Source organism: Hordeum vulgare, chromosome 1H (assembly GCF_904849725.1).
Source record: "Hordeum vulgare subsp. vulgare chromosome 1H, MorexV3_pseudomolecules_assembly, whole genome shotgun sequence".
NCBI lineage: Eukaryota > Viridiplantae > Streptophyta > Magnoliopsida > Poales > Poaceae > Hordeum > Hordeum vulgare.
The window spans coordinates 382,462,551-382,488,354 of record NC_058518.1 but is presented as its reverse complement, the minus strand read 5'-3'; the positions used below and the strand labels follow the sequence as shown (position 1 = coordinate 382,488,354).

Sequence of the window (25,804 nt, the reverse complement as noted above, 5' to 3'; positions counted from 1 at the left end):
AATCCGTAACAAGTGACAAGTAACAATAGTAGAAAATGTGCATCAAGGTAGCCCAATCCTTTTTATAGCAACGAACATGCCTGAAAGTACTCTTATATAAAGTAAGTGCTCCCGAGGACATATGGGAATTCCTGTCTAGTCATGTTCATCATATTGAGTTGATTCGCATTTGCTACTTTGATAATTTGATATGTGGGTGGACAGGTGCTAAGGTGTTGTTCTTACTTGAACTAACAACCTACTTATGATTACCCCCTATCGCAAGCATCCGCAACTAACAACCTCTTGCCTCCTTTGGATGCGAGTGTGTGCTCTTTTGTGTGTAGATGCTGAAGACGGGAAGTTGTGTGATCCTCCTATTGGTTTGATAACCTTGGTTCTCACTGAGGGAAATACTTATCTATACTGTGCTGCATCATATATCCCCTCCTCTTCGGGGAAAAACCCAACACAGATCACAAGTATCAGATGTCCGTCCCCCACTCTTTTATTTCCATAGCCATTTGTCTTAATCTCTTTAACCTTCCTATCGCGCCCCCACGACACAATAAGCACACCCATGATAACACATACGCAGAGGATATCTAGGGGCTCTAGTGGCGCTCCCAATGTCTGATGATGACGACGAGCGGCAGTTCACCTTGAGTCCCGTAGTGGACACCCATGTGAGGTTGATGGACCTCTAGGTGGTGTACACCAACGACTCGGTTTGGGTGGAGAGCCATATGTGATCTTAGGCCTTCCTGAAGTAGTGTTAATAAGTAATATCACCATACCCCCCACCTTGCAAAGGTATATCATGCGACAATCTTGTTGATTTGTTCATGAAGTCTCTATCAACTTCAACACTATTGAAACATGTTCATAGAATTGTTATGCAGTGACTTAGACATTTATAAGAATCAGGGGAGTCTCTTCTTGAATTGTAATATATTCACACATTATATTACCTACACTCCTTTTTCCTTTGTGAGTTTACTCTTCAGGATCTCATCAAGATTTTAATGAGATAATATCAACACAAGAATATATGCCACACCTCCTCTTTTCCATTAGATTTTTAGCAAATGTATACAAGGCATATTAATTATCCTCTGAACTTACCAATGAGTTTTATCATTTCGATATTTTCTTATATAAGTTATCAAATAAATAATTACCATCATATGCCATATCATTTTCTTCTTATATCCCTTTCACTTTGTTTTAAAGGAGTTTTTAATGGCACATCACACACATTCTCTTTCCTTATGAGTTTTCTATCGAAGTCCCTCATAAAATGTTTCTAATAAGGTGATGCATGCTATACTTTCAATTCTCCTCATGGGCATTCAAAATAAAAGTGATAAATCATATTTATTGTCTTATAAATTCGCCAATGAGTTTTCTCCTTCTTCAAATATTTTTCTCACATGAGTTTCAAGGATACAATAATTATCGTATGATGATATTTCTTTCTAATTAATTTTTCCACTGGTTTAAAAGGGTTTTAGCGACATATCTATACTACTCTTATCATATTTTTGTCACATGATTTTGAAAGAGAATGTCAAGATTAAGGATTTTTCAAGACAAGAGATGAATATATAAGAAGCCTTCAATGATGCATCATGCAAAAAATTGGCCTCGTATAAGAGGGAGTGTTGAAATTAATTAGCACGTGACTATTATCAATTACCACATGCTAATTAACGGACGTCATTACTAAAGGTGTGTCCAACCGCAAACAATCATGTATGTTCTCTTTATTGTCAAAAGGTACTTGCTTTGATCGCATGCCTCCGAATAGACACATTTTCTTCTATCCCTTTCAGATGCATATATACTTGAAAATAATTTGTTCGTTTTCTTCCGTTTTCATTGTACTGTGACAGAAAGCAATATCGGCGGGACCAAGGAACGACAAGTGGCATGCGTTCCAAGCGACCACGATGTGGGCACGCGTCATCTTTCATGCGCCCACACCACACGACTCGGGTCAGGCTCGGACTTTCGGGGCGGTCTCTGATTCGAAGCAGACGCGCTCCCAGTCCCGGTGGATTTCGACCGACCGTCACGTGCGTAAAGGGAGGGGCCTGCTCCCAGCCCCCGAGCCGGAATGCGACTACTACCACCAGCTCTCGCTGTTGGTTGTTCCGCTGCAGAGATTCCGCGACTCCATCTCCATATCCCACCAGCCAAAACCAGACCGCCGCACGCCCGCACGCCCGCACGCCTCCCCTGACCGCCGGAATCCGCCCGGATCCGCTGCCTCACCTGCTGGCGCTGCGGCCCCACACTTCTATGCAGTGGGTGGAGGCGGCGGTGATGCGTGATTGGTCGCGGCGGCGTTAGGTGCTCTTCTCCGGCCGCGGCGAGCTAGGCCATGGGGTGCATCCAGTCCACGCCGAAGCGGAGGCAGCACCCTGCTGGCTACGAGGACCCCGTACAACTCGCCTCCCAGACCGCCTGTGAGCTCGCTTGCTCGCATCACTTTTCCCCTTTTCTACGCAACCCATTCCGTGAATCCAGCTTCCGCTTCATTTCTCGGAAAAGGGTAAATGGATCCAGCTTCTGCTTCTTGCTAGGCGTTCTAGCCCTCGCGTACTTGGGAATTGGGATTAGGATTTGGAATGGGACTTGTCTTCTGCAGCCGGCCGTGTAGGTTGCCATGGATCCTGTAGCCAGTCGAGGCAATTCGAATAATCTGACCAGTAGATATGCTTAACTTATGTTTTACTTGCTGTGATATTCATCGGCCATCTGCTATTGACCCACCCCCTTCCTTGTGAATTTTGATTCGATGTTTGCCTGACTCCGTGCACTTGTTGTTCTGTTCATGTAGTCAGCGTCAGCGAAGTCGAGGCGTTGTTTGAGCTGTTCAAGAGCATTAGTGGATCAGTGATCGATGATGGTTTGATCAATAAGGTACCGATTTCTTATGAACGTGTGATCCCTTATCAGGTCGACATATACAAACATCAAATAAGCACCTGAGACCTATTTTTGCATACTTTTGTCTGTACCATTCAGACGAAATCGAACATTGCTATGCTGAAATTACATTCCGCTTGTTCCGACCCTCTTACAACTGATTAATTTATGCGGAAATACCCTTTTTCCGTGATTACATTTAGCCATCAATAGTTCTACTATCTCTCAACATACTAAGTGAAAATGGATTCTTGTTGTATATGTCGCCAAACATTTATTCTTGTTGTACAACCCAATGAGCCCGTTTCATAAATAACTATGACACGGTGAAGCCTAGTAGAGCTCGGGAGTACATGCTCCCGGCTCTAAATAAGTATTTTATCTCTTCCAAAAAAAAAGTTTCACACACTTAGGTCAGTATTAGGTAGATTTTGAGTTTCATGCAAAAATTTCCATTCTTGTGGCCTGTGCAAAACATAGAATAAAAATTAAAGCACATAAATGCCTTTTGGCTCATTATTATTATCTTTCCCATGCAGACTACAAGTCAACACATTTTCTCATGAAGAACTTGTTCCTAAGATAACCGTGTCACAAACTCACAATGTGTCCTGCATCAGATATTATTGCAAGTTATATGAACATCATGTAGCTCAAGGTTTTAGTCGTTATCTTGCATCTCATGTTATCGTAGTCTAGCTAAACTTCAAGGCTCATTTCATGCCTTACTGCTTACATAAGCCAACTGCTTGATTGGCATTTTCATATTGCAAAATTTGATTTGATCATTCATGGTAGTGTTCTAGACACCTGGGGAGAATGCTTTCCTTGTCCAGCGTAATTATAAATGTATCTTATGGTTATATATATATCAAAGAATTTGTTACTTGTTGTCATGTTAACCGGCACATATCTGCAATTATATGTACCACAGTGAACTATCATCTCGATGTCATTAGGTACTATATTTACTGGCAACTGAAACTATAAGTAATTTATATTCATATATACGCAGGAAGAGTTCCAGCTTGCATTGTTCAAAAACACAAGGAAGGAAAATCTTTTCGCTAATCGGGTACACATCCCCTTGGCAACCATTCTTATCTGTGATATTACATATTATATGCTGGGGCACAATGTTATCACTACAATTGACTTATATGAAATTGGCCTTGTAGATATTCGACCTTTTCGATGTCAAGAAAAGGGGCGTCATCGATTTTGGCGACTTTGTTCGAGCTTTAAATGTATTCCATCCAAATTTTCCAGTGGAAGAGAAAATTGATTGTAAGTTGTTGCGTTTCTGTCTTTTCTTCAGTTTATAGATACCATTCTCTCTCTTTCTAAAGGTTTTGAGCTGCTTGACAGTTTCCTTCAAGCTATATGATATGGATGGTACAGGCTTTATAGAACGGAAGGAGGTAATTTCTGCCCTTCTTGGTTTGTGCCTACGCCCATGGTTTTTTTCTTCTGAAATTTTCTGAATTAGTTGTATATACAGAAGAAATGCGTTGCTGTGTGACTGAAAAATCCAGAAGTGTGTGCACTTGTGTACTACCAACAACCAAGCCTTTCAGTCCCAAACAAGTTGGGGTAGGCTAGAGTTGAAACCCATAAGATCTCGAAACCAAGTCATGGCTCTGGAACGTGGATAGCTAACTTCCACGCACCCCTGTCCATGGCTAAGTCTTTGTCGATATTCCAAACCTTCAGGTCTCTCTTAACGGACTCCTCCCATGTCAAGTTTGGTCTACCACGACCCCTCTTAACATTCTCAGCATGCTTTATCCGTCCGCTATGCACCGGCGCTTCCGATGGCCTCCGTTGAATATGTCCAAACCATCCGAGACGATGCTGGACCAGCTTCTCTTCAATCGGTGCTACCCCAAGTCTCTCTCGTATATCGTCATTTCGTACCCGATCCTTCCTTGTGTGGCCACATATCCATCTCAACATGCGCATCTCTGCTACACCTTACTGTTGGATATGTCGTCTCTTGGTTGGCCAACACTCCGCGCCATACAACATCGCAGGTCGGTTAGCTGTCCTATAAAACCTGCTTTTTAGCTTTTGTGGCGCTCTCTTGTCACAGAGTACGCCAGAAGCTTGGCGCCACTTCATCCACCCAGCCTTGATTCGGTGGCCCACGTCTTCATCGATATCGCCATCCTTCTGCAACATGGACCCCAAATATCGAAACGTGTCTCTCTCCGGTACCACCTGCCCACCAAGGCTAACCTCTCCATCCTCGTGCCTAGTAGCACTAAAACTGCACCTCATGTGCACTTGTGTACTGCTGAAACAAAAAAATAAAATAACAAGAGACAAGGAGATGTACTCGTCTTGGCTTCCATTCTACTCCCTCCGTTCCTAAATATAAGACATTTCATTAGCGGATTACATACGGATGTATATAGACATACTTTAGAGTGTAGATTCACTCATTTTGCTCTGTATGTAGTCCCTAGGGAAATCTCTAAAAAAGACTTATATTTAGGAACGGAGGGAGTAGAAACATAATTCATATCTTCCAACGATTGCGCCACATGCTTGATAAATCATACATTGCTAGTACGAGTGTACGACAATGACTGCGATTGGCTTTTTTCTGACTAAGGAAGCAGGACTGACCTAACACTGAAAGTGTAGCTACCAATAGCGTTTCAGAACATCTAAATGGACCAGCATGCAGCAGCACACCTAACAATATTTGCTATACCCTAAAACCAGGCAGCCCCACAGATGCTCTATGCCATCTGGAAGCCAAGCCAAACAAAACATACAGGCTGCTGAACTCCGTAGAAACCAAGCAATAGCATATAACAACAATAAATATTTAAGAGTTTTATGGGCTCAAAGTGAGAATTTTAATGCTCACCAAGAACCATATGATAACGGTAAACAATCTAACCAATTACCATCCCAAAAGTTGTTATTGCTGCCATCACCATTTTGTGTGTATAAAGTATAGGAATATTTCGTAGCGTTCGTTTGTGTCAATTAAATTTTTTATAATCCTCATGCACAGGTAAAGCAGATGTTGATTGCTCTTCTAGGCGAATCGGAGATGAGATTATCTGACGAGATTGTTGAGACAATCCTGGACAAGGTATTGGATACCTTTTTAAGTTATTAGTTGCTTGTAAGCTGTTGATAATTCTTGTGTCCAGTATTGAAGTGTAGACCGACAATGACTGGTTAATGGTGACAGACCTTTTCAGATGCTGATACGAATCAGGATGGTAAAATAGATAGAACAGAATGGGAGAATTTTGTGTCCAGGAATCCTTCCTTGTTGAAGATAATGACTCTTTCGTACCTCAAGTGAGTATGATGTAACATATAAATTCAAAGCATTGGCCGCAGCTATGTTTATGTGTCCCCATGAAGCCATGCCCAAAGAAATTAGTGATAAATGTTCTAGAGCTTAATTGAGACTAATTACTTTTGGCTGCTGAGCTCCAGTGATCTTTATGTTTTGAAAATTTCAAAAAGTGCATTTATGTCTTCCAAAGAAATCTTAAAAAGAAACACACATGTTCACTAGGCAATTCATAGTGTATTCATACATGGATATGTAGGATTTATTTTGATTTTCTGAAACCTGTAAATGCACTCCTCAAGAATTTCGAATTAAAGGAAGTGACTGGAGGTCATGAGTCAAATATCCGCACCCAGACTAGCACATTCTAGTTGCTTGTGGTAGTAATTGTTTATGTGACCTCCACGTCTATTACTGTTATTTTGAACTAGCATAAAAAGTAGTTTACCATAAAGGCCATGGCTTGTACCCTTTCCATAGGATATTTGATGACAGTGTGGTGCATGCTTTCTTTCCATGAACATTTGATACGAAGCAACGGAAATTCTGGCTAATCATTTGTGTCGACGTTTCAGGGACATAACAACAACATTTCCCAGCTTTGTGTTTCATTCAGAGGTTGATGATATCATTACATGACGGTGATCCTCACAAAGATGTACAGTTAACAGAAAGAAGGAACCTATCATCAGAATATATGCAACGATGCAACATGCTTGATGCTAGCTAATGTTGCTCGAGAGTCGAGAAATAGTTTTTCTTTCTTTCTGGGTGGTGTTCATTACACCGAGAGTTAGTCTTGTTAAATATTCATGTATGTTTGTGAGCTGCAGTTTGCAAGTACTTGGCACAACTTATTATTTGTCGTGAGAATATGGCTGCTAAATAAACTGTTGTTCAACCTGACTAGTATAATTCTAGTGTGTTTTATGGATCTACCACTCCCTCCGATCCATATTAATTGTTGTTGATTTAGTACAAAGTACAACTAATATGGATGGGAGGAAGTACCATTATTAGAAAAAGAAGAAGCAAAACAGCACCAGAAAGAACTTGCAAACAGGCAACTAACAAACGCCTTTCAAAGTCTATATTACTGTAGATATCAAGACTTGTTCAAAACGTTACGTCTGCTGCAGGCTACTGGAGTGTTGTGTTCACAGCAGCTTGATAAATTTCTAAAGCGCTACTGGAGTGTTGTGTTCACAGCAGCTTGATAAATTTCTAAAGCATGTATAGTTGCAAGTTTGTGAACGATGGACGAGTGCGGACGTTTGGAGCTCGGCCTCCATGGAGGCCGAAATTTTTGAATAATTCAAAATTCAAACTTTTCTGTTTCAAACAAATCTGAAAAAAAATATGGAAGTAAAGAAGGATGTTATGCGTATGTGTGCAAAAATTTAAGATGAAATACCTTGAAATACGATCTGCACAAAAAAGACAAATTCATGACCTGAAATGATGAATAGTGTCATGGGTAAAAAAGCCTCAGATTTGCCTTTTTTGCACAGCCCTCATTTTAATGTATTTTTTTCTGAAAATTTACACATATGTGTGTTACGCCTTCACTTATCCCTGTATTTTTTTTCAGAATTTTTTAAAATGTAAAAATATGAATTTTCATGAAATTTGAGTTTCAAATTTAAAGGGCTTCATGGAGCTCGGGAGCCAAAATCAATTTCCGTCGATGGACTTGTTTTATAAGTTGGCGTATAAAAATGGTTGCAAAAATTATGTTACTAGTAGCTTCTTGTTGACAAACTGCATCAGTCTCAACTACCACCAAAACACAAGGTAAGCATCCACCACAAAAAATATATTCTTACGGAACTACTCCCTCTGTCCTAAATTAAGTGACTCAACTTTGTACAAACTTTAATGCAAAGTTAGTGTAAAGTTGAGTCATTTATTTGGGACGGAGGGAGAGTTATTCTGTGGATTGCACTCAGTTAATCATTTTTTTTTCTAGTGCATAAAAGGTTCAATCAAATGGAATTATCACAATCTGTGGCAATGACAAACACAAGACAATGCAACACTTGTGTACCGAGTGTCTTGTGCTCGGAAGAAAACTTGTCAAACATTCAAAACTTTGACTATCTATTTTTTCTCCAAGATATGCCCTCCTTTCACCTGGGAAAATGTATTTTTCAAGATATTTCTATTGAACGCTTGAGAATCACATGCGTTGATCTATCTGAATACTTTATAATTTTATTACTATCTCAATATTTCTATTGAACGCTTGAGAATCACATGTATTGACGAGTTTTCCTACGCTTTGTTTGGATGTAGATATTCACGCCAAGATATTGATATTGACATTGGATGGGCCGAATTCTGTTATTTAGATGCATTAGGATCCCATACAGAAACCCGAAAACCCCAATCCCTTCTACTCACCACGTATGTGTCAGTATGCTCATTTATTTTTCCTTTTGATGAACAACGGGTTAGTGGTTTGGTTAGCTGATCTGAAGGTCAGTGGATTGAAGCATGGATTCCGAGCACGCAGATCAAAGGTAACTAAAGAACACACCATTGCTCTGTTAGGCTTGTGATGGTGTGATAGGTGTAGAAATGTCATTTTGATGCTTGTGATGGTTTAATCTGAAAATGAGCACCTTTTGGTACATACTTTTGATGCTTGTGATGGCCTGATTTGAAAATAGACATGATTTGTTACATACTTGTGATGGTCTCATATATGTACAATTATGCATTGTCTTGATGCTTGCTTGAATGTGTAATTTGTTGATTCATATTTTTGTAGAAATGATTGATGCCTAATTATGTAATTATTGACTTATTGTGTAGTTACATAACATCAAATCAAGTAGACATGATTTCTTACATAACTGAAGAGAACAAAAGGAGAAAGAGGAGAATGATAATCTTGACGGGACTTTACTTTGAATCGGTACTTCTTGGAATGGCATACCTTATTTCATAGAGAGCAACTCGTTGATTAGGTAGATTTAGTGATGATGAGAACAAGCACACACTTAGGAAGTATTTGTTGAAAGATATGTATGATGGCTCAGAAGTGGCATGCTATGATCATCTATGTCTTTTGCTTCTGCTAGCTAGATGTTGGATTAGCAAGATGTGTATTTTGATTTTGGGCTAGCTAGATGTTAGGTTCTCTTTTGTGCATAGCTATTGAATGGTGACTTTTGGATATTTTGTACTGTTGGAAATATGCCCTAAAGGCAATAATAAAATAGTTATTACTCCCTCCGTACGGAAATACTTGTCCTAGAAATAGATGTATCTAGACTTATTTTAGTTATAGATGCATTCATTTTATACATTTTTAGGACAAGTATTTCCGAACGGAGGGAGTATTATATTTCATGTTTCAAGATGATCGTTTATTAGCCATGCTATAACTGTATTGAATGAAAGCATAAATGCATGTGTGGATGTATAGACAAAATTGTGTCCCTAGTGAGTCTCTAGTTGACTAGCATGTTGATCAAGGATGGTTAAGGTTTCCTAGCCATAGACAAGTGTTGTCACTTGATGACAGGATCACATCATTAGGAGAATGATGTGATGGACAAGACCCAAACTATAAACGTAGCATATGATCGTGTCATTTTGTTGCTATTGTTTTCTGCATGTCAAGTATTCATTCCTATGACCATGAGATCATGTAACTCATAGACATCGGAGGAATGACTTGTGTGTATCAAACGTCGCAACGTTATTGGGTGACTATAAATGTGCTCTACAGGCATCTCCGAAGGTGTCCGTTGAGTTAGCATGGATCAAGACTGGGATTTGTCACTCTGTGTGACGGAGAGGTATCTCGGGGCCCACTCGGTAATACAACATCACATACAAGCCTTGCAAGTAATGTGACTAAAGAGTTAGTCACGGGATCTTGTATTAGGGAACGAGTAAAGAGACTTGTTGGTAACGAGATTGAAATAGGTATGGAGATACCTACGATCGAATCTCGGGCAAGTAACATACTGAAGGACAACAGAAATGGTATACGGGATTATATGAATCCTTGACATAGAGGTTCAACCGATAAGATCTTCGCAGAATATGTAGGATCCAATATGGACATCTAGGTCCCGCTATTGTATATTGACTGGAGAGTGTCTCAGATCATGTCTGCATAGTTCTCGAATCTGCAGGGTCTGCACACTTAAGGTTCGGTGACGTTTCGGTATAGTTGAGTTATAGGTGCTGATGACCGAAGTTTTGCTCGGAGTACCGGATGAGACCACGGACGTCACGAGGAGTTCCGGAATGGTCCAGAAACAAAGATTGATATATAGAAAGTTGGTATTTGGATTCCAGAAGGATTTCGGGCATTACCGACAGTGTGCCGGGAGTGACGAATGGGTACCGGAGGTCCACCAGGTGGGCCCACCACTCCCCAAGAGGTCCAAGTGGACTTGATGGTGGCGCAACAGCCCTTGATGGGCTGACTAGTCAACCAAAGAAATCCCATGAGGTAAAAAAAATGGAAAAACCAAAAGAGGTGGACAACTTGGGGAGGAGTCCTACTCCAAGTAGGATTGGAGGAGGAGGACTCCTCTCCTATTTGGCCGAGTCCAAGGGAGGTTCCCTTGGTGCTCAAGGCTATCCCCTCCTTCCTCCTATATATACTAGTAGAACGCTCGTGCGTTGCCACGGGCTTTTGAAAAGAAACTAAGATGCTAATGATAGAGCTAGCTAAAATAATCAAAAACAATGTCATCTCAGCTAACACAACAATAATGTTAGAGCATCTACAACCCTCCCTATCAAATCCTCCACAAACATGAGGGAGAAGGAAACATGAGGGAGAAGGAAAAAAGGTGACCCAACCATACCGCTCATATCATCGCTATACGACCAAGTTGTCTACAAACCCTTGTATGTGCACAAAATATGAAGAGGATATGCAGGCTCCAGACGCGCCCGGGCAGTCTATCACATAGGACACTGCCTACCTCGGACCACCTTTCTTTCTTCTCTTTCTTCCTCTTCATCTTCATCAATCACAAACAAGTGAACAAAGATAAGAGGAGAAAATGAGAAACATGACTGCATGCAGAGAGAAAAGAGGGCTAACTGATCTGGCGTGTCCAGTGGATGGATTTGATAGATCAGAGTTATAGATGCTATCTTAGTGACAACTATATAAAATATGTTTTTTATTCCATAACATCATGAATACAATTCGATGGATACCCGACCCAAGTTTTATATAACGTATTCATTAGCCAAGCATCTCACCCGCACCACCATGCACTCCTTCCTTGATTGCATGCATTCATTTACCTCCTTAGCGATAGGGCGATAGATTGACCTATCAATATCTCAGCTTCTTAACTTAAAAGCCGCTATCTTTTGTGTCTGTCTCCAGGATAAGTTTTGCCACTTCTAATTCACATGTAAGCTCAGAAACCCATCGACATGCCTTGAGTTCAGCCAATTCAGGGCCCATGGTGAAGGAGAAAAATGGCATGTGCCCCCGCCTGTAAAAAATATTATTAAAATCAATCAATAGTTAAATGGTTAGGAAGATTGTGGTACCATCCATGTGTGATTGCATGTGTCTATTGGTCGTGTGCTTACTGCTATCCAAATCTGTTTAAACATTTATAAAAATACATGACATTTTTTTATTATCATGGCCTTTTCTTAATTCAAATAAAAGCACATCAAAGGACCAAGAATTCGTGTCGCTACTCTCATTTCCCGCCGGTCGTTTTTTCATGGAGAGTACTGATGCATACATCCTAATATCTCAAAGTTTAAACCTTGTAGACATGGAGATTGCCCATAGAATATAACTTTTTACCATTATCACTTAGTTACCTGGTAGAAGATGCAATCTTTTTTACAGAACTATGATGTAACTTTTAAACACTTAATTGTATTATCTTCTTTATGAATATAGTGATCCCTAAAATAATCAAAGAGATTTTATGTTTCTTATGACATAAGCTCACTGGTTGTTTGTCTCATATAAACTGGCAACATTCAAATACATCAAACGACGTTACATTATGAAAATCTAGTCGCCTATTGGTGAAGCTATGAAGTATGGATGAGTGCAGCTAGAACAGTTATATTATAAGGGTTAATTGCAGAGTTAAACTAAATTCATTTCTAGGTGCCTCGACTGATTTCTAAACCATCAAAGAGTTGATAACAAGGTGATCAAACAAAAAACAAAATTTACAAAGAGAAGAAAAATTAAACCTAAAAGCTATATATGAGTAGCTAAATGTAAGAACATCAAGACCCAATTCTTAAAAATATATTTATGAGCTGCATTTTGTTGGTGCCTGTGAGATCATAGGAGCACTATGTCGTTGCCACGGAAAAACAATAAGCAAAATTGCACTATATTTAAGTGTCCGTGCCTTGCCATGGAAAAACAATTATTATTGATGCATTTAAAAAATAGACGCGTAACAAATTATATTTTCACTTTTATGTTGAGTGGATCACCATTATGATTTTGCTCGACAACAAATTGTATTTTATAATTTTTTATGTCGGGTAGAACACTATTATGGTGATTTTTCAATTAGGCATCTCACCCAAATTTCATATGCTACTGAGTTAATTAAGATTATGTTTACCAAAATTGCACTATACAACGTCATGTTTTGTAAATAGAAGGACAAATTATATCATGTGTGTATAGACATAATCGTATGTCCATTCTAGTTAATTTAGGCATGCAAGACCAGTTTATATTATTGACTGTCACAGTAATAAAGGTCAGTTTAGTAAAAAAAACACCAAACATAATCCTTCTGGTTATGTGATCCTCTTTTACCATAGATTGTGTGCCCTTTTCTATTGAACTGTAGTCACAGTTTATCTTTTCTATTTCCTTTTTTCCAAGCAGCCAAAGGAGATATCTCTTTCATTACGAAAAACAACAAGTGTTTATCTCTAGTGCTCTAGGTTACCAGTTGACAACAAACATCCTGACATCTTAAGAGATATGCTAGAGAGCACAATTGGTATATTTATCCACATAAAAACTTCATCCAGAATAAATAGCAAATGTTGCATCAGTATGATTTTCTTGTGTTATAGAACTGTATTATCAACTCGTGCTCATCTACAAGATGTTTGCAACATAATAAAATCGAGAAAAATACGTGAACCAATGTTAGTTTTAATCAACATAGTGAAAAGTGCTAGTGGCCTAATGGCTACTATTGAATGTAGGCATGCACAATGAAACTGATACTAGCCTGTTCCCTGGGTCATGCTCTATGTAACGCCGCTGGAATGGTGCATAGAATTCCCTCGTCAAATTTGGTGTTGCTGGAGGAGTTAAATCATGCGCTCCTAAAGTGACAGCCGCCACCTCCTACAGCAGCTTCGGACCCTATTACAAGGTACACAAAGATTGAAAAATTCATAAGCCTCTTATTTCAGCAATAATATCGCAATAGATGCAACCTTCAATAATAAGCTCATTGTACATAGGAAAGGTTCCATTTATCTTGAATCAAGATTTTTCAATTATAAGTTGGATATTTATCTAATGTTTCTGAAGCTCATTGTATATAGGAGAGATTCAATTCATCTTGAATCAAGAATTTCAATAATAAGTTGGCCATTTATCTAATGTTTCTGAAGCTGGGGGTTATGTATATAATTTGTATCTTTATAACCAACACAATGGTCATCGTCGTGGTCATAGCAGCAGGCGTCGAGGTCTTCACGGTGCCACTGCTCTCCTTCCACGTCTCCACCAAGTTCAGAGACGGTGCGACGGCGGCGAACCTATTACTGGCCTTTAGGGCCGTCAACTTTCACGCCTGTCAGAGTATGACCAACCTCGCCCTGGGCATTGACTTCTTCAGCTGCGTGATGGTGGATGCCTCGCTCTGCCTCAGAAACATCATGATGGCCACGGTTGACCCTACCCTGCCCGTAGACATGGTCGCCATCGCATGCATCACCTTCCCATCTAGCCCACGCTCGCCGACCGCCTCCTATGACCTGCTCCACAACTACCGGACTCTTGCTTCCATGAAAATGCAATATATTGCATATTCACCAAGAAACAACATAAGTAAGGTCACTAATTAAATCCTAGTATGACTAACCATTTATGCCAAAATAGATACAAATCACCTCATAGATTAAAGTTAAATCTAGCAATATAGTACGCTTTGGCCGTGGAGTAAACCCCAGATTAAACAATGTGCTAGATAGTGTTTACCTGAACGAGGTATACCAAGTAACAAAGCTAGTTACATCCAAAGCTTAATGCTCCTAATAGGAAATGTCTCCAAATCAAGCTAGCTGCTGACAAACTTTGGAGCCTGGAAAAATTGGAGGGAAAAGAGAATGGGAAAAGACAAGAGAAAGAAAGTCATATATGATAAATTATTACACTGCTCCAAACATATACAATACTGCTAATTAAGAAATCTCTTTATTTGTTATTTTTTAGAATTAGCCCACTAATTAGATAAGATACTAAATCAGTGTATCCTCTTTTTGTCAACTGCCTATATCTTTGAAATCATCAAGCTCATGTCATGATATTTTCTTCAAGGACAACAAATAAATTAGGTATGTGATCCAATAAGAGAAAGGAAATTTAAGAAATTCATTCGGAAACTGAGAGGATCTTAGCATTTAAAATTTTTTTTATGACTGCCTCGACCAAAATCCATATATCTTAGGGGATGCAAGGCACCAATCAAAACCATATTAAAGCTTTAGACAAAGAGGTCCAATAAGAATAAATAAATGCAATAACAAAAATATGGAGAAGGAAAGGGAAACTAAAGTGTATTGATGCCTCGACGAACATACGACCTCAACACCTTAGCACCTACAGTGCAACACGAAGGAATGAAGAAACAATTTGTAGTCCCAAGACTGTTGGTGGTTTCTACATTCTTGCATCTTTAGATGCATTTGTAAGTGGATATATAATGAAACCGCAATAATACAAAGCTAAATAGATTAATACAAAAGGATTAAATAATCAACTCAAGGCATGTATGAAGATGAAAATTATTTGCATCCGACCCATCAGAATTAGCTTTTGCCATGTAGTTTATGAGCTAAAACTCAGCATTTACTAATCAATAAAAACATCGAGCATCATCAGCTATAAAACAAACTACATTTTCCTAATAAGACAACACATGCATGAAATACCGAAGAAGCAGTCATGAGAAATCTGAACCTTCCTCGGGTTTCCTTTGTGTAAATAGGAGGCAATTTTGTCTATGTAACCTTGAGAGCTCAAAATGAGCATGAGAAATCTAAACCTTCCTCCAGTTTTCTATCTGTAAACAAGAAAATTGAAATCCTTTGCCACACATCTGAACCTTCCAAGAAGTTGTTGTCAGGATTACACAGAGGCAACAAAAACCACTTTGAATATTTCATTGATAGCTAGATATCTTGGTCCTAACAAGCAAAATAGACAGACATGTTTTCATTTGACAAAGAATCTGGCATATTTACCCCAGTTTAATGATGCAGCCATCATTGCAAAAGCTTCACCGGCATCCAAAGTTGGAGCACCCCGCTAAAAGGGACAAGGTACTCTTATCCTGTCATTGTCCGTGCATATCGAGTTGACGGACGTCATGGCATGCGGTGCTTAGCAAGTAGCTATGCAGGAGAACCCCTTTATCCTAGAACTACGGGAGCAACATCCAACACAATGACGCAACCAAATTTGCATCAATAGAGAGGTACCAGGAATGTTTCCAGTTTGCTAGTATCAGATGGAAAATAAGCAGTAGATATCACACTTTCTACCTCGGTTACTGATGATAAGGATTTTCGTATTACCCATAATAACACAATTTGAGTAAGAAAATCTTGAAATGTGAACAAAGTTAAATAATAAAAAGCTACCTTGGGTGATCCATTTTCCTTCAGCCACTTAACTGAAGCCTGAATATCCTTGATTGCACCCGGCCAGTCTAGTCCTTCCATCAGATGTTGTGCCTCAGCTACCTCCAAAGCAACCTTCCCACGGTACAAACTGAACATAAAAAAGATGTAAACACAAAAGGCATTTGACTGAGCCGTAATATTCTGAGGAAGTAGTGGCACTCCATGAAGCATCCGTTTCATAATACTTCATTTAATCAAAACAAATGGTGCAAAGCAAGGAGCACAAGATATCAACATACTGTGGAATAAGTGCCTTGTATCCATCATCGATCTGGGAAATATGGATGGCATGATTCTTGACCTCATAATCAACGCCCCACCACTCTTGCAGCACTACAACTCCAGGAGCGTTTTCTTTGCCAACAATATATGCATCAAAGGTCCGAAGAAATACAACATCACATCATTTTATCAGTAAGATGTAGTAAGATATAGAGCAAGAGCAGATACGTAGCACCAGAGTCGTGGGCACGACGAGGGGTCGCAAGGGCGGGCGCCTCACGTTTGCGCGCGGGGGTGGAGGAGGTGAGGGAACGGAGCACGACCAGCGCAACGACGAGGTTGGCGAGGCAGACGGCCATGGTGATGCATCGGTACGAGAACCACCCCACCGCCGTCGCGCGGCCGCCGAACTACGCCGCCCGTGCTATGCCCCTCGCCATCTCGCCTCCGTCCCCTCTGCCGCCATCCCTACCGCCGCCGGCGCGGCATTACGCTCCGCCTCCGCCACCGCCGCCCCCGATCCACGAGCTCCTCGCCTCCTCGATCTCGCCCGCGGCCACATGAGCACGCACCGCATGGGCCGACATGCCTCGCTATACCCCCGCACCCGGCGCTCCCGTTTCCTTCGTCCCGCCGCTGCCTCCTCTCCCCCGTGCCCCTGGAGTTTGGCTGCTGCTGCTGCTCACACGACGACGCGGCAGCTGCTGCCGACGGGCCCGTGCTGCCGTGAAGACGGCGCGTGATGTGCTGAGGGGGAAGGAGGGCGAAGGGAGCACGGGGAAGGGGGACGCCACCGGCGCGGCGGCCATTATCACGCTGGGAGGGAGGAAGGAGTGAGATCGAGAAGGGTTAGGGTTACGGGAGAGAAAGAGGTGGGATCGCGAAAATAAACCGGTGGGGTGTGTGTGTGTGTGTGTGTGTGTGTGTGTGTGTGGGGGGGGGGGGGGGGAGGGGGAGACGAAAAAAGACCGGTGACGAAAAAAAACCAAGAAGTGGTGGACGAAAAAAGACCGGTGAGCGCGGGCTACCAACTGCCCCTTTAGGAGTAGAGACTAGAGGTTTGAGGGTTTTTGAGAGATAATTTCAGCCACGTGCTACCCTCTCCTCTAGTTTGTAGTTCTTCCTCTAGATCGGATTTCTGCGGTGCTTAGGTGAACCCTGCAGGAATAGATCACCACCATCACCGGCGCGTCGTCACGCTGCCGGAGAACTCATCTACTTCCCCGTCTCTCTTGCTCGATCAAGAAGGCGGAGATCGTCATCGAGTTGTACGTGTGCTGAACGCGGAGGTGCCGTTCGTTCGGTGCTAGACCGGGACGGATCGTGGAACGGCGGCAATTTGGATCGCGAAGACGTTCCACTACATCAATCATGTTTCTTAACGCTTCCCGCTTAGCGATCTACAAGGGTATGTAGATCTGATCTCCCTCTCGTAGATGATCATCACCATGATAGTTCTTCGTGTGCATAAGATTTTTTTTGTTTCCCATGCAACGTTCCCCAACAGTGGCATCATGAGCTAGGTTCATGCGTAGATGAAATCTTGAGTAGAACACAGAAGAGTTTGTGGGCGTTGATGTTCAATTGTTGCCCTCCTTAGTCTTTTCTCGATTCGGCGGTATTGTTGGATTGAAGCGGCATGGACCAACCTTACCCGTACGCTTACGAGAGACCGGTTTCATCGACTAACATGCAACTTGTTGCATAAAGATGATTGGCGGGTGTCTGTTTCTTCAACTTTAGTTGAATCCGATTTGACCGAGGCGGTCCTTGGAGAAGGTTAAATAGCAATTTGCATATCACCGTTGTCGCTTTGCGCAAGTAAGATGCGATCATACTAGATACCCATAGCAGCCACGTAAAACATGCAACAACAAATTAGAGGACGTCTAACTTGTTTTTGCAGGGTACACATGTGATGTGATATGGCCAAAGACATGATGTGATATATTGGATGTATGAGATGATCATGTTGTAATAGTCAAATATCAACTTGCACGTTGATGCTACGGCAACCGGCAGGAGCCATAGGGCTATCTTTAAACTAACGTTTATGCTTGCATATGCGTTTACTATATTGCTAGGAAGTAGCTTTAGTAGTAATAGCATAGATAGAACGACAACCTCGATGGCGGCACAATGATGGAGATCATGGTGTGGCGCCGGTGACGATGAAGATCATGCCGGTGCTTTGGTGATGGAGATCAGGAAGCACAAGATCATGGGCATATCATGTCACTTATGATTTGCATGTGATGTTAATCCTTTTTATGCACCTTATTTTGCTTAGAATGAGGGTAGCATCATAAGGTGATCCCTCACTAAAGTTTCAAGATAAAATTGTGTTCTCCTCGACTGTGCACCGTTGCAACAGTTCGTTGTTTCGAGACACCACATGATAATCGGGTCTGATAGACTCAACGTTCACATACAACGGGTACAAAACAGTTGCACATGCGGAACACTCGGGTTAAAACTTGACGAGCCTAGCATGTACAGACATGGCCTCGGAACACAAGAGACCGAAAGGTCGAGCATGAATCATATAGTAGATATGATCAACATGGAGGAGGTGGAGGAAGAGTCCTCCCAAGGGTGTCCACCTCCCTTGTGGGAGGTGGACTCTCCCCCTTACCTCGGTCGAACCTCTCCTCCTTCGAGGAGGGACCAAGGCAGACCACCTACCCCTTCCTCCAATATACAGTGGAGGTTTTGAGGGTAGCCACCACCTGAAAAGCCACGTGCTACCCTCTCCTCCATAGATCGCCTTCTTCCTCTAGATCGGTTTCGGTATTGCTTGGCGAAGCCATGCCGGAACAGCTCCAACACCACCGATGCAATGTTGTCGTGCTGACGGAGAACTCATCTACCTCTCTAGCCTCGCTTGCTGGATCAAGGAGGTGGAGATCGTCATCGAGTTGTACGATGTGTTGAACGTGGAGGTGCCGTTCGTTCGGCACTATATCGGGACGGATCGTGATGGGATCGCGGGACGGATCATGATGAGATCGCGGGACGGATCGTGATTGGATCGCGAAGACATTCGACTACATCAACCACGTAATGTACGCTTCCGCTTAGCGATCTACAAGGGTATGTAGATACACTCTGCCCTCTCGTAGATGTTGATCTCCATAGATTGATCTTGGTGAGCGTAGTATTTTTTTTGTTTCCCATGCGATGTTCCCCAATAGTGGTATCGGAGCTAGGTCTATGCATAAACGACATCACGAGTAGAACATAAAGGAGTTCGTGGGCGTTGATATTCAGATTGCTTCCCTCCTTAGTCTTTTCTTGATTCAACGGTATTGTGGGATGAAGTGGCCCAGACCAACTTTACTTGTCCATGTACGAGAGACTGGTTCCATCGACTGGCATGCAACTTGTTGCATAAAGATGGCTGGCGGGTGTCTGTCTCTCCCACTTTAGTTGAATCGGATTCGACAGAGGCGGTCCTTGTAGAAGGTTAAATAGCAACTTGCGTACCACCATTGTGGTTTTACGTAGGTAAGAAGCGTTCTTGCTAGATACCTATAGCAGCCACGTAAAACATGCAACAACAAATTAGAGGACGTCTAACTTGTTTTTGTAGGGTATGATGTGATATTGTATGGCAAAAGACATGATGATATATATTTGATGTATGAGATGATCATGTTGTAATAGTTAATATCGACTTGTATGTCGATGCTATGGAAACCGGAAGGAGCCATATGGTTGTCTTTAATTATTATATGACCTACGTGTTAATCATTAAGCACTATGTAATGCTTTACTTTATCGCTAAATAATAGCAATAGTAGTACAAGCATGGTTGGCATGAAAACCTTGATGGCAACACAATGATGGATATCATGATGACGGAGATCATAGCGTAGTGCCGGTGACGATGGAGGTCATGCCGGTGCTTTGAAGATGGAGATCAAAAAGCCCAAGTTCATGGCCATATCATGTCACTTATGATTTGCATGTGATGTTAATCCTTTTTATGCACCTTGTTTTGCTTAGAATGATGTTAACATTATAAGGTGATCCCTCACTAAAATTTCAAGATAAAATTGTGTTCTCCCCGAGCGTCCACCATTGCGATAGTTCGTCGTTTAAAGACACCACGTGATGATCGGGCGTGATAGACTCTACGTTCACATACAATGGGTGCAAGACAGTTTTGCACGCTCGAAACACTCGGGTTAAACTTGACGAGCCTAGCATGTAAAGACATGGCCTCAGAATACAGGAGACCGAAATATCGAACATGAGTCATATAGTAGATATGATCAACATGGAGATGTTCACCATTGAAACCACCTCATCTCACCTGATGATCGGACTTGGGTTGGTGAATTTGGATCATGTCACACTCAAACAACCCGAGGGATGTTGAGTTGGGTGAGAGTTCTTCAGTAATGTGATTCATTGAACTCGTTGTCATGAACAAAGTCAAAATGTATTTGCAAATTATGTAGTAGACGATTAGCTTGCGCTGTAGCTCCCCTGTATTTTGATGTGTTCCTAGAGAAAACTAAGTTGAAAGTTGATAGTAGCAATTATGCGAACTGGGTCCGTAAACTGAGGATTGTCTTCATTGCTGCACAGAAGGCTTAGGTCCTTAATGCACCGCTCGGTGTGCTACCCCGAACGTTGCCTGTGGATGTTGCGAACATCTGGCATACACGTTTCTGATGACTACGTAATAGTTTAGTGCGTCATGCTTTACGGTTTAGAATTGAGGCACCCAAGATGTTTTGAACGTCAAGGAACATATGAGATGTTCCAAGAGATGAAATTAAGATTTCAAGCTCGTGCCCGTGTTGAGAGGTATGAGACCTCCAACAAGATTCTTTGCATGCAAAGTAAAGGAGAAAAGCTCAATCGTTGAGCATGGGCTCAGATTGTTTGGGTGCTACAATCGCTTGAATCGAGTGGGAGTTGATCTTCCAGATGAGATAGTGATTGACATAGTTTTCCAAAGTCACTGCGACCAAGCTACCGAGCTTAGTGATGAACTATAGCACATCAGGTATGGAGATGATGATCCCTGAGCTATTCGCGATGTTTGACACCGCGAAGGTAGAAATCAAGAAGGAGCATCAAGTGTTGATGGTTAGTAAAACCACTAGTTTCAAGAAGGGCAAAGGGAATGAAGGGAAACTTCGAGAATGACAAGTCAGTTGTCACTCCAATGAAGAAACCCAAGGTTGTACCCAAACCCAAGACTAAGTGCTTCTATAATGAGGGGAATGGTCACTGAGGCAGGACTGCCCTAGATACTTGGTAGATAAGAAGGCTGGCAACATCAACAGAAGTATATTAGATATACGTGTTATTGATGTGTATATTGCTTGTACTCCTAGTAGCACCTGGGTATTGGATACATGTTTAGTTACTAAATGTTTGTAACTCGAAGTAAAAGCTACGGAATAGACAAAGACTAGCTAAAGGCGAGGTGACGATGTGTGTTAGAAGTGTTTCCAAGGTTGATGTGATCACCATCGCACGTTCCCTCTACCTTCAGAATTAGTGTTGAACCTAAATACATGTTATTTGGTGTTTGCGTTGAGCATGAACATGATTGGATCGTGTTTATTGCAATGCGTTTATTCCTTTAAGTCAGAGAATAATGGCTATTCTGTTTACATGAATAATACCTTCAATTGTCATGTACCTAATGTGAATGGTTAATTGAATCTCAATCATAGTGATACACATGTTCATAATATTGATGCCAAAAGATACAAAGTAGTAATGCTAGTACCACTTACTTGTGGCACTGCCACTTAAGTCATATTGGTATAAAACACATGAAGAAGCTCCATGTTGATGGATCTTTGGACTCACTCATTTTTTAATCGTTTAAGACATGCGAACCATGCCTATTGGTGTAAACGCATGAAGAAACTCCATGCAGATGGATCTTTTGGACTCACTTGATTTGGAATCACTTGAGACATGCAAATCATGCCAGATGGGCAAGATGATTGAAGGCCTCATTTTCCACTTAGATGGAACGAGGAAGTGACTTATTGGAAATAATACATTTTGATGTATGCAGTCCAATGATTGCCGAGGCACAAAGTGGATATCGTTATGTTCTTACTTCACAGCTAATTGGAGTAGATACAAGTGTATTTACTTGATGAATCATGAGTCTTAATTATTGAAAAGTTCATGCAATTTCAGAGTGAAGTTGAAGATCGTCGTGACAAGAGGATGAAATGTCTACGATGTGATCGTAGAGATGAATATCTGAGTTGCGAGTTTGGTATACATTTAAGATAATGTGGAAATTGCTTCACAACTCATGCCACCTGGAACACCATAATGTGATGGTGTGTCCGAATGTCGTAGCCGTGCCCTATTAGATATGGTGCATAATATGATGTCTCTTATCGATTTACCACTATTGTTTTGTGGTTATGCATTGGAGACAACCAGATTCACTTTAAATAGGGCACCATTAATTCCTTTGAGATGACACCATATGAACTATGGTTTGGAGAAACCTAAGTTGTCGTTTCTTAAAGTTTGGGTCTATGATGCTTATATCAAAAGGATTCGGCCTGATGAGCTCGAACCCAAAAAGGATAAAATAATTTTCATAGGATACCCAAAAACAGTTGGGTATACCACCTATCTTATATCTGAAAGCAAAGTTTTTGTTGCTGAAAACGGGTCCTTTCTCGAGAAAGAGTTTCTCTCGAAATAATTGAGTGGGAGGATGGTGGAACTTGATGAGGCTGTTGAACCGTCACTTCAAACGGAGTGTAGTAGGGCGGAGGAAGTTGTTCCTGTGGCGCCTACACCAAATTGAAGAGGAAGCCGATGATGATGATCATGAAGCTTCAAATCAAGTTGCTATCGAACCTCGTAGGTCGACAATGAGCCATACTACTCCAGAGTGGTACGGTAATCCTGTCTTGAAGGTCATGTTGTTAGACAACAATGAACCTATGAGCTATGAAGAAGCGATGGTGGGCCCGGATTCTGACAAATGGCTGGAGGCCATGAAATCCGAGATAGGATCCATGTATAAAACAAAGTGTGGACTTTGGAAGAGCTACTTGATGGTCGTAAGGCTATTAAGTACAAATGGATCTTTAAAAGGAAGACAAACTATGATGGTAAATGTCACCATTTAGAAAGCTTGGCTTGTCGTAAAGAGGTTTCCGAGAAGTTCAAGGAGTTGACTACGATGAAACTTTCTCACCCGTAGCGATGCTAAAGTATGTTGGAATTATGCTAGCAGTTGCTGCATTTTCGATTATGAAATCTTGCAGATGGATGTCAAAACATTGTTTCCTTGACGGTTTCCTTGAGGAAAGGTTCTATGTGACACAACCAGAAGGTTTTGTTGATTCTAAGGATGCTAAAAAGTATGCAAGCTCCAGTAATCCTTGTATGGTCTAGAGCAAGCATCTCGGAGTTGGAATATACGCTTTGATGAGATGATCAAAGCTTTTGGGTTTATACAAAGTTTATGAGAAACTTGTATTTCCAAGAAAGTAAGTGGGAGCACTATAGAATTTCTAATAAGTATATGTCATTGACATATTGTTGATCGGAAATGATGTAGAATTTCTGGAAAGCATATAGGGTTGTTTGAAAAGTGTTTTTCAATGGAAAACCTAGATTGAGCTACTTGAACATTGAGCATCAATATCTATAGAGATAGATCAAGACGCTTGATAAACCTTTAAATGAATACATACCTTGACAAGATTTTTAAGGAGTTCAAAATAGATCGGTCAAAGAAGGAGTTTTTGGTTGTGTTGTAAGGTGTGAATTTGAGTAAGACTTAAAGATCGACCATGGCAGACGAAAGAGAAAGGACGGAGGTCATCCCCTATGCCTTAGCCATAGGCTCTATAGTATGCCATGTTGTGTACCGCACCTGATGTGTGCCTTGCCGTGAGTTTGTCAAGGGGTACAAGAGTGATCGAGGAATGGATTACTGGACAACGGTCAAAATTTTCCTTAGTAACTTGAGGACCAAGGGAATGTTTCTCGATTATGGAGGTGATAAAAGAATTCATCATAAAGGGTTATGTCGATGCAAGCTTTAACACCAATCCGGATGATTCTAAAGTAGCAAACCAGATTTGTATAGTGGAGCAATCATTTGGAATGGTTCCAAATGAAGCGTGGTAGCAGCATCTACACGACGACATAGAGATGTGTAAAGCACACATGGATCTGAAAGGTTCAGACCCGTTGACTAAAGCCTCTCTCACAAGCAATCATGATTAAATCCTAGAACTCATTGCGTGTGAATCGCATGATGACGTGAACTAGATTATTGACTCTAGTGCAAGTGGGAGACTGTTAGAAATATGACATAGAGGCAATAATAAATTAGTTATTATTATATTTCCTTGTTCATGATAATTGTTTATTATCCATGCTATAATTGTATTGATTGGAAACTCAAATACATGTGTGGATACATAGACAACATATTGTCCCTAGTGAGCCTCTAAGGACTAGCTCGTTGATAAAAAATGGTCAAAGGTTTCCTGACCATAGACATGAGTTGTCAATTGATAACGGGATCACATAATTAGGAGATTGATGTGATTGACAAGACCCAAACTATGAACGTAGCATATGACCGTGTCAGTTTATTGCTATTGTTTTCTGCATGTCAAGTATCTGTTTCTCTGACCATGAGATCATGCAACTCCCGGGCACTAGAGGAATGCCTTGTGTGTATCAAATGTCACAACATAACCGGGTGACTATAAAGGTGCTCTATAGGTATATCTGAAGGTGTCTGTTGGGTTTGCGTGAATCGAGACTCGGATTTGTCACTCCGTATGACGGAGAGGTATCTCTAGGGACCACTCGGTAATACAACATCACAATGAGCTTGCAAGCAATGTGACTATGGAGTTAGTCATGTGATCCTGTATTATGGAACGAGTAAAGAGACTGCTGGTAACAAGATTGAACTAGGTATAGAGATACCTACGATCGAATCTCGGGCAAGTAACATACCGATGGACAAAGGGAACACTATACGGGATTGATTGAATCCTTGACATCATGGTTCGACCGATAAATATCTTCGAAGAATATGTAGGAACTGTGGCGCTCCGCCTGATTACCACTGTATCCAGACGGTCGCCGCGCATACCAGCCTAGGAAATCACTTTGGCATGCACGTTTACAACAAGTATCATGAACATAGGCATTTCTATTAATGAATATAAGAGTTTTACAGGATGAGCTACAAGGGTGATGGGAGCGGAAAAGCTCTATCTAAGGCAGCATGGTCTTGATGCAGCTCCAATCCACAGGGATCTGACTCGGTTACGCTCCTAGCCTGCGAACACTGTGTCTCCTCGCGTACCACGGATCCTCATATGAACCTGGCCACGTTAAAAGCCGCTGAGTACTTTTGAATGTACTCGCAAGCAAACCAAACTAACATATACA

The 25,804-nt window shown here is 41.3% G+C and overlaps 2 protein-coding genes across 2 annotated transcripts; one reads left to right on the top strand and one right to left on the bottom strand.

The window, feature by feature from the left end:
* The first annotated feature begins 2,086 nt into the window (after positions 1-2,086).
* On the top strand, positions 2,087-7,121 carry LOC123439114 (calcineurin B-like protein 1). Its single transcript, XM_045115865.1, has 8 exons — positions 2,087-2,450; positions 2,825-2,907; positions 3,929-3,988; positions 4,092-4,200; positions 4,282-4,334; positions 5,942-6,022; positions 6,125-6,237; positions 6,811-7,121. Exons 1-8 carry the CDS (start codon positions 2,366-2,368, stop codon positions 6,872-6,874), a joined length of 648 nt encoding a protein of 215 aa, XP_044971800.1. The 5' UTR covers positions 2,087-2,365; the 3' UTR covers positions 6,875-7,121.
* A 6,237-nt stretch (positions 7,122-13,358) lies between these two features.
* On the bottom strand, positions 13,359-16,728 carry LOC123399434. The gene is made up of 5 exons (XM_045093846.1): positions 16,605-16,728; positions 16,387-16,549; positions 16,106-16,235; positions 14,442-14,544; positions 13,359-13,598 (listed from the first exon to the last, which is right to left on the bottom strand). Exons 1-4 carry the CDS (start codon positions 16,726-16,728, stop codon positions 14,521-14,523), a joined length of 441 nt encoding a protein of 146 aa, XP_044949781.1. The 3' UTR covers positions 13,359-13,598; positions 14,442-14,520.
* Between the last annotated feature and the right edge of the window lie 9,076 nt (positions 16,729-25,804).